Raw genomic sequence first — 16,276 nt, forward strand, 5'->3', positions numbered from 1 at the left:
CGGAAACAGGCAGCCGAAATGAGCTTCCTCCGCAGGGTGGCCGGGCGCACCCTTAGAGATAGGGTGAGGAGCTCTGTCACCCGGGAGGGGCTCAGAGTAGAACCGCTGCTCCTCCACATTGAGAGGAGCCAGCTGAGGTGGCTCGGGCATCTGTTTCGGATGCCTCCTGGGCAACTTCCTAGGGAGGTGTTCTGGGCATGTCCCACCGGGAGGCGGCCCCGGGGAACACCCAGGACACGCTGGAAGGACTGTGTCTCTTGGCTGACCTGGGAACGCCTCAGCATTCCCCCGGAGGAGTTGGAGGAAGTGTCTGGAGAAAGGGAGGTCTGGGCATCTCTGCTTAGACTGCTGCCCCCGCGACCCGGTCTCGGATAAGCGGAAGAAAATGGATGGATGGATGGATGGATGAGATGTTTAGTTCCCAGAGTCCAACCTGATTACTACACAAGATATTTACATGGTGTGTGCATTACCCTTTATTCTGTGTTATACCTCAGCCTGCACATAAGAGCTTAGAGCTAGGGTTATTTCTTTAACTACCACCAACTACTGAAAAGAGGACAAATAGCTTCTTAGTAAAGAGCACACAAATGCAATATTGTGCATTATATTTGTGTGAATCTCAAAGTCCAATTCAACTGGGGCCTGGTGATGAGTCACATTGGCTTTTTGCACAATGTGAAAAAATGATCTCTGTGCTTCCTCTGCTGTCTCCCCAACAACACCAGCACTAGCAGTGAGAAACAGTTCTCTGGAGAACTTCAGCTCACATGTGTGAGCTTTGGCAGCAGTAAGTGTCAACGCTGAAATAAGACCAAAGAAAGGTGGTCCTAGTACAGTGACATGGAAATGGTGTCTCTTACCCAGTCACATGCTTTCTCCTATCCCACATCCAAACCTACATCTAAAGCCTCACTGTAGCTGCTCTGTCTTGTCAGAAGAGGCACTGATGGACGGAGATTATATAAGTGTTGGCATTTAATAACAGGAGAGACATACAGTAGCATACTGTTGGTAAGGCACTGCTCACCAGCAGTGCTTTATGTTATTTACAGTGATTCTTTTAACAAATAATGTGACACTCTTGCAAGTGGTGCCTTCTTATTATTGCCGTACAGCTGCTCCAAGTGGTTTTCTTTACATTGTCTACTATATGTAAACGGATGTGAGCCATGCCAGTGATGCTTTCCATTTATTAGACTTGCACATTTTATACCTTTGAGCAGTAGAGGTGTGAAGGGGATCAGTGGAGGTCTCAGGCTGGTGATCAGGTCTCTGTAGGACTTATGGTTCCTGGAGGGGTCCTGGAACACACAAACATATGATGAGACAGTCATACAGACTAACACCAGAGCACTAGGGGTGTGTGACGATACACCAAAAAAGTTGGGTCTGGTTCACCTTTCACCACATCAGACAGTGACATCAGCCGGCAAAGGCGCTGCATTCACCAATCACGTATGGGGGAATGATGGGGACGTGTACGCCCACGGGAAGAAGACTTTTGTTTACCTTGTTAGCATGAGCATTCACTGCTATTCACTGTTGAATCTGGGGCACAGTTAACGTACCATAACCAATGCCATGCATTTTCATTAGTACTGGATGTTAAACTGTGTTTTATCTGTCAGTGCCAAAACACTGGTGGTAGAATTGGTGCTAAGGTAGAGTAGGCTACGTTAGCAGCATGGCTGACTAAAACACAATGAAAACTCTGGGTCTGGAAACATGAATGAAGCAACTCACGTCGACTCGTCACAACATGGCCATATTGTACACACCTACAACACTACCCGCACGTCCCCTCACCCCCCTGACTGACACAGCCCCGTGCATTAAAACACAGCAGGGAGTTGCATTTTTGCCGGACTAATGTGAACCTATGGTCACACTTCATCGTATTGGCCTGGTTCTGTTATGTTATGCAAGCTTTTACTTCGACGAGAAATATCGTCACGTTTTAGTATCCTGAGATCTTCTGGCACGAGATCTCGTCACACCTCTACAGAGCACTATTAAATTCTGTGATCTGTCTGAGTTCGTAGGTTAATAAGATAAGTCTTGTAATTGCAATCAGTTCAATCAAATTTTCACCTCAGTGATAAACCACATCAGATCTGAAGGCTGCCATAAAACAGCACAACTTTTACTCACCGCGATGCTCTCAAACTGCTGAAACTGCTTCCTGAACTTCCCTGGAAGACCCTGAACACATACACACATAGAGTAGTGATCATTATAATACAAACTACATACAGTTTTTAAAAAATGAAGATAAAAATATAATAATAAATTGCTGTCAGTGCTCGGGATCTGATCTGGAAATGTCTTCCACTATTGGAAATCAGGTCATCACTTCACAACCCTATTCTTGTTGCCCTACTTTGGGAGTTTGTCCAAACTAAAATCTCTGTAACTAGAGTGCTCTGACTGTGTAACGGCTAAAATCTAAGTGAGAGAGGACTGAAGTTCATAAACATGTAGACACATTCATCTGAGTCACTGTCAAATATTAGTTATTATTCTACCTCCACAGCAGTTCAGCTTTATGAGCAGCAGCAGCGAGGACTTAGTGAACTTTCTGTGCCTGTCCGGCTCCAATCTGTGTTGCTTTGAATTATAAATGATTAGTCGTTTAATCCAGAAAATAATAAGCAAACCAAGTGGTTATAAAGATAACTGTTAGCGGAATCTCTTATTGAAATTACACAATAATAAATAATCATTTTGACATACTAAAATGTCAAATGCCACCTTTACCATTGCACAATTTCAACTTTAGTCTTTTCTTTTTTCCTAGTGAAAATGGGCCAAAGCCACAGTGTGTGCTTTTAAATAAACTGAAGAAGCAACAAAAACATTTCAACCTGATCCTTCCTCTGGTGCCACCCCCTACTGTTACTAAATCTGTCATCTGTGGCTGTAATAAACGCTGCAGCCAAAACTGTAGGTGTTTTTCCCCTCACTGGAGATTTAAATGTGCTGAAGCTGTACGAAAGCAAGCGACAGGTGTGTGTTGTACCTCCCAGGTGAGTCGTAGTCTGCTCACAGCAGGGTTGTCCAGACCCAGAACCACAGCGAGGAACGACAGCAGGTCCTGCTGCTGCTTACAGCTGAAACACAAGGAACAGAGCACTGGTTCATACATTTCTGGCCTAATCTCTCTAATACCACAAAGCTTTTTTGTCATTCAGACTTTTACCTGGATGTTCCTGATGGGTTTATTCAGACATGACAGGACATCTACTGACAGAGCCACAATAAGGGCTGTAGCTACATCACTAAGGTGATACATCCTGTAATCTTTCTAGCAATTTGGAGTTTAGGAACCTGGAAGGACACATTCTACTATAGTAGATATTTCAGAGGTTTATTTCAGTATTTCTTTTCTTAGTATATTCAGTTTTGACTACTTTTGGACAAGTAAATCAGTAAAAAATCACCACTAGGACATTTTTGCTGGCAGTGTGCAGTTGAGGTTGCATGGCTTCCCTTTTTTTTTCCTTATAGTTGATATTTCTGTTATGAAAGTTGGGCCGATGTCGACTAGTTGCTTATGACATCATTAAAAACAATAGCCCTGTGTCACGCTATGAGTTCTGTCGCTGGGTACCCCACCCCATCACCACCACCAGTTGGCAGCAGTGAGCAAACTGCTGCTTGGTATACCAGAATGAGAAAAAGACACCATGGTAAGCTTCATGGTAAGTGTTTTCAAACATCGTTGACTACGAGGAATGAGGAAAGACTTTAAGGGTGGGGACTAAGTGGATGGTTTTGAATATGTGTGTTCAGTTTGTTTGTCTGCATCTGTTAAGGGGCAGCACACAGCTGTGTCACAACTGTTTCTGGGAGATGAGTCTGAGATGATGACAGGGCTACTGTTCCGCCAGCTCCCACTGTGCTCCCACTCTCATGGGTAATGACTTTGAACACTGCGTTTGGTGACAGTTTCGTCAGCAAAGACAGATTGCTCAACTTACAGTTGCGTAAGCATGACAGCAGCGGATTACAAACGGTTTGGAGTTTACTGACATAACACCCAGCTTTTCCAGTCAATTCTTCAAGGCGCAGGTTGCCACTGCTAAGTGGTGAAAGTCTGATTACAGCCTTTGCTATGTGAAGTAAGGCTGTTGATAGTGATAATCGCATTGTGAGCAACCAGTCGATGTCATGTTGAAAAGGTCGACTGTGCGTGGTGAAGTCAACTAGTCGACTAATCTGTGCAACCCCTAGTGTGCGGAGTTACAGTAAAAAGCCATGGCTCTCCATAATTTGGTAATGCAACATTTTTCAAAAAGCTAAACAAAGGGTTCAAGTGTTCCTTCATGGCAGAAAATAACCCTTCTTCCCCAAACCTCTGAAACACTTGTGTCAAACACAAGGTGTTTCTGATTTAACGATGTGAGATTCTGTAAATCATTGTTGTGATGTATAAATTACATTCGAGACTCACAGAGCTGCGATCTTGATAAACTTGCGGAGCAGCTGGATCCTCTTTGGCAGCGACTGACACTGCAGGATCTCTGTGGCGACCCAGTGTTGCACCTCGCTGCAGCGCTGCAGCACCAGCTCCAGGTTGAGGGGACGCCAGCGCGACTGCTCTCCATGAAACACATAACACACAAACTCTACCTGCAGGAGACAGACGAAGAACAAAGCTGGAAACGCTGACTTTTATAAGCAGCAACAGGCTGTTTTTAGTAAATATTTACATCATTTAGACTCAACCACAGTAGTTGTAGTTGGCATGGCCTTTATTTTCCTCAAGTGCAAAAAGAACCAGGCATTTATATTATTTTCATTCATTTTGCTTTGACCACTACCGACCTGTAGTCATAAAACAACACTTCTTGAAGAAATATTTCAAGCTGAAATTTTACTTCTCTTTACTTTTTTGCTAAAAAATACTAAATAATATGGTCCTGCAATTACTGGGCAAAAGTTTAAGTTTATCAAATGAGGATAAAACACTTTTTAGAGATAGATGTCAAACGTTGCATGGCCAAAAAGGAGGAATGTACAGAGGCCATGTTGCACCTTTAGGAGTCACAGAATAACTTATGGAGTTGTGGAGTAATGCACAGAGCCACTGTGCGTAACAGGGTCATACACAGAGTAACATACAGTGACTAGATAATGTACAGAACTATAGCACGTTGCTGACTAACCTCATGCACGCAGCTGAACAGCTCCCAGTCAAACACCACCAGCTGATTGGCCACCTCCTCTGCTGACATGTCGTGGAGTTTGCTGTCGCCTGGCGTCCAGTGGATCTCCTCAGGAAGAGGAAGCTTGAGGGTTCAGATAAAGGCATCATCAGATTATAACACACAGTTTGCTTTTACCAAATATTCAGACAACCTGTTAGTGGAGCATTTTTTAATTTCAAACATCTCCTTTTCATGGGGATACATTCCTTTCTTTAAATCAGTTCCATCTATCAATCATCCATTCAATCCAATTACATCATTCAACCTACAAAGCAGAAAAAAAAACTGAAGTTTAAATGATTTTGCTATCAATACTTGATACCATTTAAAATGTAATAAACATAGAAGCTAAATAAGTTATTTTGCTGGACCCATCTGCTCCACAGTCAAATAACCAATTAATTAATCAACCAATCAGGTCCTCACAAGTGAGTCCAGTTCGGAGGGTTCACAGGCGAACAAGTGAGTGTTGACTCCCAGTGTGGTGAACACGGCCTCATCGCTGGGACGAAACACTGCCTTCTCTGGACACAACAAACATTTAGATATACATGCATGTGTTGAGTTAATAATGTATAAACGGACGTTTTATAAAATTAGCAAAACAAGAGGTAAACATGGAGGAAGTATTGCATTTGTATCAGCAACACATTACAACAGAAGCAGAAACTCCTATATTTGTGGTTTACATTGTTTTATATACCAGACGAGTTCGAGAAAAGAATAATCATCAATTTATCTGGTTTCCAGTGACGGACTAACTGGGCTTTAAATGTGATTAATTGACAAGAAAATAAATATAGAATATGGCCAGTCCTATCCTTTAATTCTGTTGCTATGAACATTTCTTGCAGCTTATTAAAAATTTCAGTCTTTCAAATCACAAATTTGAAATGAAACCATTAAATGAATCAAAAAGAACCAAGAGAACAAGACCGCAAAGACTGAAAGCAACATCATGTTTATGCTGGTGTGTCTCCTGACCTCCAGCTGATGTCACAGCTACCAGTATGAGGTTTCCAGGTAGAACTGGCTGATCTTCACTGTACTGTAGTTTCTCTCTGACCAGAGCCAGAATCTCCCCGACCCGGCAGGACAGACGGCTCCTGATGGTGACGTACGAATGATCTGGAGTGTAGACCCTGCAGAAGACTGGAGACAGACACAGACAAACAGACGATGGTTTGTGGTAAAATCAGAAATATTTTCAAATAGAATTTTGCACTTTTTAAAAAGATTTTAACAGAGGCAGCTATTTTGGCCCTTTAGTTGCACTGCACCTTTAAGTTGTGATAGTTTTTCAGGTGAGAAATGGAAAACGAACTTATATAGGTTGAGCTGAGTTTTCAGTCACTGTTCATGGTCATCAGCCTGATGAGAGCAGTTTTAGCCCTGCAACCCTTTACAGCTCCAAAGACTCTGTTGCGCTTGATAAATTATTTGATTACTGAATAAGAGAATAATTAAAAATGGAAGATAAAATTTGGCCTCAGAGATTAAATCTAATATTTGTTGCTGCCACATTAGTTTGTCTGTAGGTGACCGGATGCTTCATCATTTTATTGCAGTTTAACATCACTACCTCTGTGGACTTCAGGGACTCTGCATTTACTGATATCTGTTGAAGTGGAATCATCAGAGTTGAGCCGAGCTGCTGTTGAACAAGAACTCTGCCGCTGCCTAAGAAACACCTCCTGTAAATCAGTCAGATCTGGAATTCTTGGAAGGTGTTTTTTCTCTTTCACTGGATTGGTACTAGCAGTTTCCCCTGCTTTAAGTCACTGTTCAAAGCTAGCTCAAACCCTTCTTTGTCTTCTGATGCTATTTAAAAGATGAAAAGTGCATGTGTGTGTGTCCTGGGTGTGTCAGTCAGTTTGTGATTTGTATATATCCTAACCACAGACCACAGGTGTGTTTGCATGTCGACTGCCAGTATGATTACACAGTGTAGTAGGGGATTTTATATTTGTGTCTGTGCCGGTGTGTTTCTGTTTGTGTCATACTCTCGTCGGAGCCTCTGAAGGCCTCTCTGGGCTGCAGACAGGCGTCGATGCGTCTGAAGTGTCTGAACAGAGGACGAACCTGCTTCTTCCTGCTCTCCTTCTCCTCATCCGACCTGCAAACACACACAAACTGATTTACTGGTTGTTTCACACCCTGCAGTGGTCCTACAATAATAATTATTATCACTAGGAGTAGTTTAAATGTTAGCTATTAGCTTTGAATTCATTACTGTTATTCAGTAGTAAAGCAACTATAAACATTTTAAAGAATGATATATAGCATTTTTCATAATAATACATACACAATAACGTGATAAATAAACTGTATTATACGTATATTTCATGTGAAACATTTGTGACAGGTTTGACTTAAAGTGACCAACAGAAATAAATGAGCAACAAGGCTGTGTGTGTGTGTGTGTTATCTGTGTGTTTTCCCTGTGTACTACTCTGTGTGTGTTTGTCTCACGGGCAGTGCAAGATCTCAGTCCATCTCTGCAGTTTAAGGACGTCCTCCACCAGCTCAGGATACCGACTCAGCTCCTGAACTGCACACAGGTACAGCTCCTACACACACACACACACACACACACACGCACGCGCATGATATGACAGCACAGATCAACCAGATGCCAAAAACAACAGTACCCACCCTGCACAGGTGCTACCCAATGTTTGTATTATTAAGTGTTATTATTGTGCGCATCTAACAAAACTGTGGAGACAGTTAAAGGGAAGTCCTGCTGGTTTTCTTTCGCTCTCTGTCTCGTTTCTCTCATCAGACCGTGACCTTTTCCACTCAGGTTCCTGTCTGTCAGGATCTGCTTTGTAACTGAAACACACAGACTGTAATAACATGTGTGGAGTGAGTTATCAGGCTACTCGGTGTCAGGAACTCAGTGGTGAATCAGACTAAAACTTTCTATGCATTGCAGCACACTCAAAGCGGTTTCACAGTATTCACCAATTCACACTCCCAAGCTCACATATTCACACACTGGTGTCATCAGTGGGAGCAACCTGGGGTTCAGTGTCTTGCTCAAGGACACTTTGACATGTGGACTGGAGAAGCCAGAAATCTTTCGGTTAGGAGATGATCCATTCTACCTCCTGAGCTATTAATACTAAAACTACTACTATTAATACTAGTACTAGGTAATAAAAGCAAAACTAGAAAAGTCAAAAATTATGCCACACTAACTCAAACCTCTAACTCATGATCTCATTATTTAAGTAAATCAGAATTTTGACAATCTCATAACTTTGTACTCCTTGATTCATCATGACCTTTGACCCATTTTTTAATCTTCCTGGTAGAAATGGGTTTCCAGATGCTATAAACAACAGGCTTTAAATTTACTTTTAAAACATACAAAACAGCTAGCGGGATGTTAAGGTTAGGTTGTGTGGGCGGGTTGTGGGTTTATGTGCGTGTTACATTGAGTGAGTTTCTGTGTTTAATGTATGTCAAGTTCAGTGTGTTGTGCTTTACGTGAATGAATTGTGGATTATTTGTTAGGTTGTGAATGCTGTATGTATGTGTTATGTGTGTGTTGCATTGAGTGAGTTTCTGTATTTAATGTATGTCAAGTTCAGTGTGTTGTATTTTCTATATTATGTATTAATGTATGAGTGTGTTATGGTGTGTGTGTGTGTGTGTGTGTGTTACCTTGGGGAAGCTGTTGCTGCGCTCTCCCTCCTCCTGCAGCTGCTCTCTGTAGGTGTCCAGGTACCGAAACGCCACGTTCAGCACCGCCTGCTTCCTCTCTGCTCCATCCAACATCTCCCCTCTCTCTCCATCCCTCTCGCCTCCTGCCCCCTCTTTCCTCTCCCCCTCTGCCTCCCCCTCCGCCTCCTTCCCCTCCGTCTTCAGAGAGAATCTGGGAAGGTTTGAGTCAAGGAGGAAACTGGAGTTCAAACAGCAGACTGTGTCTTAGTGTTTGTCACATCAGCAGATTATCTTTGTCTTTGCTTTAAACACTGCTCTGCTGACACAGGGATACAGAGGGTCGGTTTATCCACGATTAAAATGAAATGGGAAACTTTAAAACATATTATTACTCTTGAAAAAGAGATGTCAATCTCAATGAGGCTTCACCTAGTTAAAAAAAGGATAAATAAATAATTACTTTAGTGCTCTGGATAATTAGGTCACAACTAAATGTGAACATAAAAAAGGAAAACGATAATTAAATACGGTCCTAACAAATGGGTATTATTAAACAGTGGTTTCAAAGTGTAAAGCAAGTGGAAGACAGAAAACCTTAAATTTAAATGTTCAAATTAAGACGATTGAAACTGTAAAATAAAACAAAAAACACTACATAACGAGTTTTGAGAGAGCTAGTGACTTATATTATTGCTATTGCATTTTCTTTCTTCTCTCTTTAATATCTGCTTTTGAGCATTTAATCCTGGCCTGAATATCCTAATTTGATTCCATTTCATTCACACAGCACAACAATTTGCCTCAAAGGACTTTACAATCTGTGCCACATGCAGAAAGAATTCTGTCCTTAAACTCTGTCACTGTCCCGTCTTTAACAAATCAAGTCTTTTAATCAAATCACTAATATCTAATTTATCTACATAAATTCAATTTTAAAAACTATTTATAAATTCACCTTTAACCAGCTTTGAGTTGGCTGTTTCAGACGCAGGGAGCAGCAGCTCTAATGAGACGCTGTAACCAGAGTCAGAGATGGCGCCATAATGACCCATATATCACTTGATATTAATTGATGTATAAATGAACTGAGAGGAGAGTCTTCTAGGAACATAAGAACCATGTGGATGACCGGTGGTGGACAAAGTACTCAGATTGCTTACTTAATTAAAAATAGCAATACCACAGCATGAAAATACTCTGTTACAAGTAAGAGTCCTGCATTGAAAATGTTACTTAACTAAACATATTAGTATCAAAACTACTCAAAAGTACTAACAGTAAAAGTACTCATTCTGCAGAATAGTACATTACACATGAATGTACACCATATTATTGGACTATAATTATTGATTATTATTGTGTACATCATATTTAATGTCGCAGCTGGTAAAGGTGGAACTAACGTGAACTACCTTATATACTTACGTACTTCACATACTGCTGGGTAGCTTGTGAATTCCCCACCAGGGATCAATAAAGTCTTACTGTGTTTTGTTTAATTCATATCATTCTGAAATTTAGTGAGTAAAAAGTTCAATATTTTTCTCTAAAATGTAGTGAGGCTGAAGTACAAAGTACTAGAAAATGAAAATACTCAAGTAGAGATACCTTAAAACTGTACTTATATTAAGGACAGTGAGTACATTTACTTAATTCCTTTCAAACTCTGTTCATGACACATTTTGAATCTTAGCAATGGTAAAAAATAAAAAGATGGCACAAACAAAAAGGTTAATATGCACTGGTTTAATACTGCCCTTGTTTTTCAGGTTTAGAAACTACAGTCCTGAGGATGTAAGCAGGACATTTAATGCTTAGAGTTGAAATTAGTTCAACAGTAGCTTAATTTGAAACTAGTGTTATGATCGTTTTTCATACTATATTTGTTTACATTTTGGTATTCTGCAAATGCCAAAATGCCAAATTATCAGTTTGTTTTTAAAACATCCCTGAAGTACAGATTACTATCACTGCTTTACTTTGATACTGAAGAAAACTTAAAATCATGATGATTCTCCAACAAACTCAGGAGTTATAAGGAGCTTCTTTTCCTCCCCACTATAATCTGTCATGATTTCCCTGTGCTTCCTGATTCAGGCTCTTATTTTGGAACAACTTCCCTATCTGCCCTCGGTGCCACCTTTACCTGCCCCAGCCAGCCCTGACTACACACACCTGTTTCCCATCAGTATAATGGTATAAACCGGTATTTAAGCCTGTTCCCAGCATTCAGTCCTTGCCATATTGCCTGAACTCGTTACAGTGGCTGCACTTCAAGGCCAATTCATCTGTCCTGTTGCAACTCTGCTTTTCCTTTCCCTGACCTGTTCCAGACCCGCTCCTGTCCTGGACACCAGTTCTGCTTGCTCCCTGTTTGGATACTCTGTGCACGAACTGTTTGCCTCACTGACTTGGTTATTTGTCCGGTCTCTGTCAACTCTGTTTGCCCTATCGTTACAAATCGGGTTCTGAATTGTTTTAGCCCTGGACACGCCTCTGTTCTCTTTCCAGACCTGTCATCATGCAGTGTTCATTGTAAAACTGAACCTCATGAGTATCATTATGAGTGATATACTTACCTCCAATCCTCTGTGTGTACAAACAAGGAAAATGTACGTCTAAGTGCCAAAGCTGCTACCGTGTTTCTGCAGAGAGCTACCTCAGTAGACTCCTACCTGGAACCAGTATGTTCCTGTGAGATAGTGCATTACCTGACAATCACCTTCAAATTTGCGTGTCACTAAGAAAGTACCTACCCGAGGGTTCCTGTTTATTTTGCCGACTGCTTGTGAAGTTATTACCTGTTCAGTGTTGTTATGTCATCTTTGTGAAACCAGTTGGTTCCTGTATTTCTGTGCTACCAGTTCACTCATTCAGGCTCCTGTATAGTTACTCCTCTGATTACATGTCATTTGAAGAATCACTAAATCCTGACCTAAACTGCAAATTCAGTCAGTCCGGTCTGCATCTGGGTTCTCCATTTACTATTCCTGATACAATTTCGGAGCTCACGTATGAATGTTTTCCTGTGAGGAGATCAAAGCTAACCAGGCAGTACATGTATGATGTCTGTGTGTTTATAACTGACAGTATTAGAAGGAGGATTATGAAGGGAGTACCCCACATTCAGCAACTGCCTATGTCACCTATACTATGAACTTCCACTGGTGGTGTTATTGAAGATCAATATTTGAAACATAAAGTCTGCAATACTATCATTACATGAAGGAGTTTCATTAAAAAAAAATCTGTGAAAACATCTTAGGAGGATCAGTGAATACGAGACTGAACGAGTCATGGTCATGATATTTATCTGCTTCTTTAAAAAAAAAGACCGTAGTTGATCTCTGTATTTAGCTTTTTCTCTGAGAAGCAAAACCAGCAGAGGAAGATGAAAACGTGTATTTCTCACCATCCATCCCTCCCACTTGTCTTCCACCCACATCCCCCTCTGCTCTACTTCCTCTCATCCCTCCTTCTCCTCCCCCGAGCTCTCTGCTCTTTATCTCACTCTCTGTGTGGGTGACTATTAACAGTGGCTGACTATCACTCTGTCGCAGCAGAGAAAAGAAAACACAGATTTATTTGCATTTTTCCCAACTCACCGTCAACAAACTGTAATAGAGTCAGCTGCTCAAAACATATTTATCTGTACAGACAGAGCTTTTCATCTGTTATTTCTGAAATGACCTGGACCTAGAATCCCCATCTACTGATGCAACTCACTATTCTAATAAAAACAAACTAACAATATAAAAATCCCACTTCGCTACACACTGTAGCGAAGGCAAGGGCAACCACACTCTGGGTGACAGGCACACAGCTACACAAGGCTAAGCAACACTGGACAGGGTGAACTCCATAACAGGCACTTGCTATAACACACATACAGTACTAACAGGCATGCAACAGATCCATGTGAACTCAAACAGTACCTCTGGAACAGCACAGTCTCTAACCATCAGGCCATGCTGGGAAACCTCACCAGACGACCCCAACCCCAACACGCTACAATATTTTCGGCCCAGTTTATCTATTTGGAAGATGAAAAATGTTTATGCTATGTCTAATTCAGAAAGTAGAGACGCACGGTTCAGAGCACACAATGAGGTGAATTCAAAACTTCTTCTGACATTAACAGAAAATCAAACGCTACTTGGTCACAACCAGTAGTTACATTTGGTTCAGTGGGTACGGACAACCAGCCTGACCGCTCCCCAGAACCTACGGACACATTTCCAGCAGTTTTTGAGTGTATTTTATGTTTTTCTTTAAGTTACAGTGGTTACTGTTAACAAATACGTAGTGTAGCTAAAATTTAACCATTATTATATATTTTATTTGCTAATTTACTTAAGTCAGTTTTAAAATATATGCATGGGTTTTATATATATATATATATATCTATACATACATACACTACCCTCCAAAATATTTTTTTCAGTGCTATCACAAAAAGTTTAAAGGTAATTAGCCCTGCCTCCTGTTTTATTTTACTGACTGACAATCAGAAAGTAAATCTCATGAAATAAAAACCGTCTCTAAAGTAGAAACCACATTATTATTAAGTACATGTATCGGTACTCAGTATCTACGAGTACTCAAATGTAAGTACTCATACTTGAGTGAGAAAAAAAAGTGGCATCACTGCATCCATAGTGTGTGTGTGTGTGTGTGTGTGTGTGTGTGTGTGCGTGTCAAGGATACTGCTGAAGCAGAACTTGCTGGAACCTGTCGGCCGTCAGGAAGATGGGATGCGTCAACATGAAGTCATCCAGCACGGTTTCTACACAAAGACAGACAAACAGAAAGCGGTTAGCTCTACAGACTGTTCATAAACGTGGCCTGGAACATGCGCAACCTCCCAGACAGAAACGGGAACAAACAAACAAAGATCTGTCTCTAAGAAACAATGCATTGAGGAGGGATGGAAGAACCTGTACTATGATGCATCACATGAAAAATTCAGCAAAAATATTCATCTGCCTATTTACAAACTGACTTGCGTTTAGAGATTAACTGAAGATATAGAGAGTGCATAGAGAACTGCACACAAACATCAAATATATGGATACAGCCAATCAGATGCCACTCCACACATTTGAATACATGGAATACACACAGACACATCACAACATATTGCACAGAAACTGCTGCTGCTCTGTCTCAGTTTTATCTTAGAAATTAGAGTTTCCTTTGAACTGGCTTGAGATGATGTCTCAGCTTATGTGCATCCACAATGTGTTTATTCTAGCTTAGCGCAGAGACTGGAAGTAGCACAGCTCCATCAGGAGAGAAACAAGGCTTTCCAACAACTCTGACATGAGGCTTTTCCAAATGTTGCTGTCAAACAAATTACAAAATTTTAAAGTCTTATGGCGTTTCAAAAAAAAAAAAAAAAAAAAAAAAAACTGGGTGCCAATAAGTCGAGTGAGTTCACTTCAGGATTTGCAGAGACATTTAAATACTTTTAAAATTAGAAAACAAGCACAAACTGGTAAATAAGTGTGAAAAAAAAAACAATTCAACTCAGTTACAAAAACAATATCTTTTGTTGTTTTTGTCAAAAACTTATTTTTCTGAAATCAGCCCTAAAACACACACACACACAATGCAAGCCATACAGACATATTTATCCAGATTTGCAAAACCAGAGGCAGAGATTTTACAAAACAAATAAAGATACACAGTATTAATGTGTTATAAAGAAAGATCCAAACATGCAGAGAGACACACTGGTGTCGGGTCTATTCAGCGGAGATCAAACCAGTTTCACTGAGCTGAAGCAGCCCGTGTAACATGCACTGTAATGAGTGGCTGCTGCAGTAAACGACTGTAATTTATGATGCTGAAACAGCACGACTCAGACAAAACCGGTGGTCACATTTACTAAAATATACTGCTGCTCTGCTTGTGTGTGTGTGTGTGTGTATATGTGTGTGATGCATGCTGCAGTGGGCGTGTCCTATTGGGGTCCGCCTCTCTGCAGGCGGTTACCATAGAGACACCACGTTGCCGACAGCAAGAGGATGAAGAGGGAAATGTGAGAGAGGAAACAGTGAAGCGAATAAAACACACAGGAGAAACATGAACATGATACAAAAGTGTGTTTATGTGTGTGTCTGTGATTAATAAGAGTATTGATAGTCAAGTGATATTAGTCCTACTGATCATGGGGTTGATTGACTGGTCATATAATCAATACTACCTTGGATTCATCATAATTATTCTATTGGTGCTGTTGTGGGTTAAAAGAATTTATCATTCTGACAATGAAGTCCAAGAGGCTCTAGGGTTCATTACAACCCGTATTACGAAGGTGTCAGAAAGAACAAACAAGATCTCAGTTATTTAGCTTTTGTCCACGTCCTGACACAGTGGCCTTCCCCTCAGGCTGAACTGTCCCACTGCTGCTGCAGGATTTCTGTCTATATGCAGAGAAGATTTGAAGACAGTTAATATCTGTCTGAGGGGCTGCTCCAATTTTATATTTGCTTTAAATTAAAGATACCAAATAATCAGTAAAATAATAAGACTGAAATAAGATTACTGCAGTAAGATTAAAATAAACAGGATATTTGTGATTGATTTGATCCATTATTATTGTTAAAAAAAACTAACTTCATTTAAGATGGGAATGTCAGGGGGGAAAAACACAATACAGTCACTGAAAGTAACATTTTTAAAATCATGGGAAAACTTCTGACCCTAATATGCATCCATCTAGGTCTACAAACTGTGTAATGGCCGTCACATCATCAAATAACAGCAGGGACCCTGACAAAATCTCAAACACACACATTGGAGGGTGTTGTTTTTGTCACTTATTTTCATCATGTGTTTGGCTCTGCTCATGGGATTGTTGACCAGCAGAAAAATATAGAATGTAATTTGACTGATACTGACTTGATTCATTTAGGACAACTCTGTTCAATGTCCCAACAACTAAATTGTGTATATGTGTCATATTTATAATCAAACACAAAAATCACAGCTGCAACAACGTGGAGGTTGTGCATATATTAATGAATTTGCAGTAGAAATCATTCGAGGAACAATCAGCAGAAATATGCAGTGAGAAAAGATGGCGTGAACATGGAGGGAGGACATGGAGTGACAGTGTGTGAACGTGGGAGGCAAAGGAGAGAAACCGACTGAATCCAAATGGGATGTAAAGAGTGCCTACACTCTCAGAGAGAGGACGACAGAGGAAGACTGAAAGAGAGAAGAAACAGAGCAAAACGCAGGTTTAATCACCAAAGGAAGACAGAGACATACATCAGCAATATGCTCAAAGACACAAAAATCTTCACTTGATACAAAAAACTATTTACACAAATAATTAAAATACATTTTGAATTGAAAGAAAGAAGCTAAATACCTCAGCAGGC

At 40.6% G+C, this 16,276-nt stretch overlaps 1 protein-coding gene across 1 annotated transcript in view; it reads right to left on the minus strand.

The window, feature by feature from the left end:
- Window positions 1–16,276, minus strand: part of rapgefl1 (Rap guanine nucleotide exchange factor (GEF)-like 1) — a 47,839-nt gene that overhangs the window by 13,282 nt on the left and 18,281 nt on the right. The window contains exons 3-13 of the mRNA XM_020613203.1: window positions 13,593–13,671; window positions 8,886–9,096; window positions 7,686–7,783; window positions 7,217–7,329; window positions 6,198–6,365; window positions 5,640–5,737; window positions 5,172–5,294; window positions 4,457–4,635; window positions 3,023–3,113; window positions 2,155–2,205; window positions 1,217–1,304 (exon numbers count right to left, since the gene is read on the minus strand). Coding sequence (XP_020468859.1) covers window positions 1,217–1,304; window positions 2,155–2,205; window positions 3,023–3,113; window positions 4,457–4,635; window positions 5,172–5,294; window positions 5,640–5,737; window positions 6,198–6,365; window positions 7,217–7,329; window positions 7,686–7,783; window positions 8,886–9,096; window positions 13,593–13,671 — 1,299 coding nt within the window. The remainder of the gene's footprint in view (window positions 1–1,216; window positions 1,305–2,154; window positions 2,206–3,022; window positions 3,114–4,456; window positions 4,636–5,171; window positions 5,295–5,639; window positions 5,738–6,197; window positions 6,366–7,216; window positions 7,330–7,685; window positions 7,784–8,885; window positions 9,097–13,592; window positions 13,672–16,276) is intronic.

Source organism: Monopterus albus, unplaced genomic scaffold (assembly GCF_001952655.1).
Source record: "Monopterus albus unplaced genomic scaffold, M_albus_1.0 scaffold131.1, whole genome shotgun sequence".
Classification (NCBI taxonomy): domain Eukaryota; kingdom Metazoa; phylum Chordata; class Actinopteri; order Synbranchiformes; family Synbranchidae; genus Monopterus; species Monopterus albus.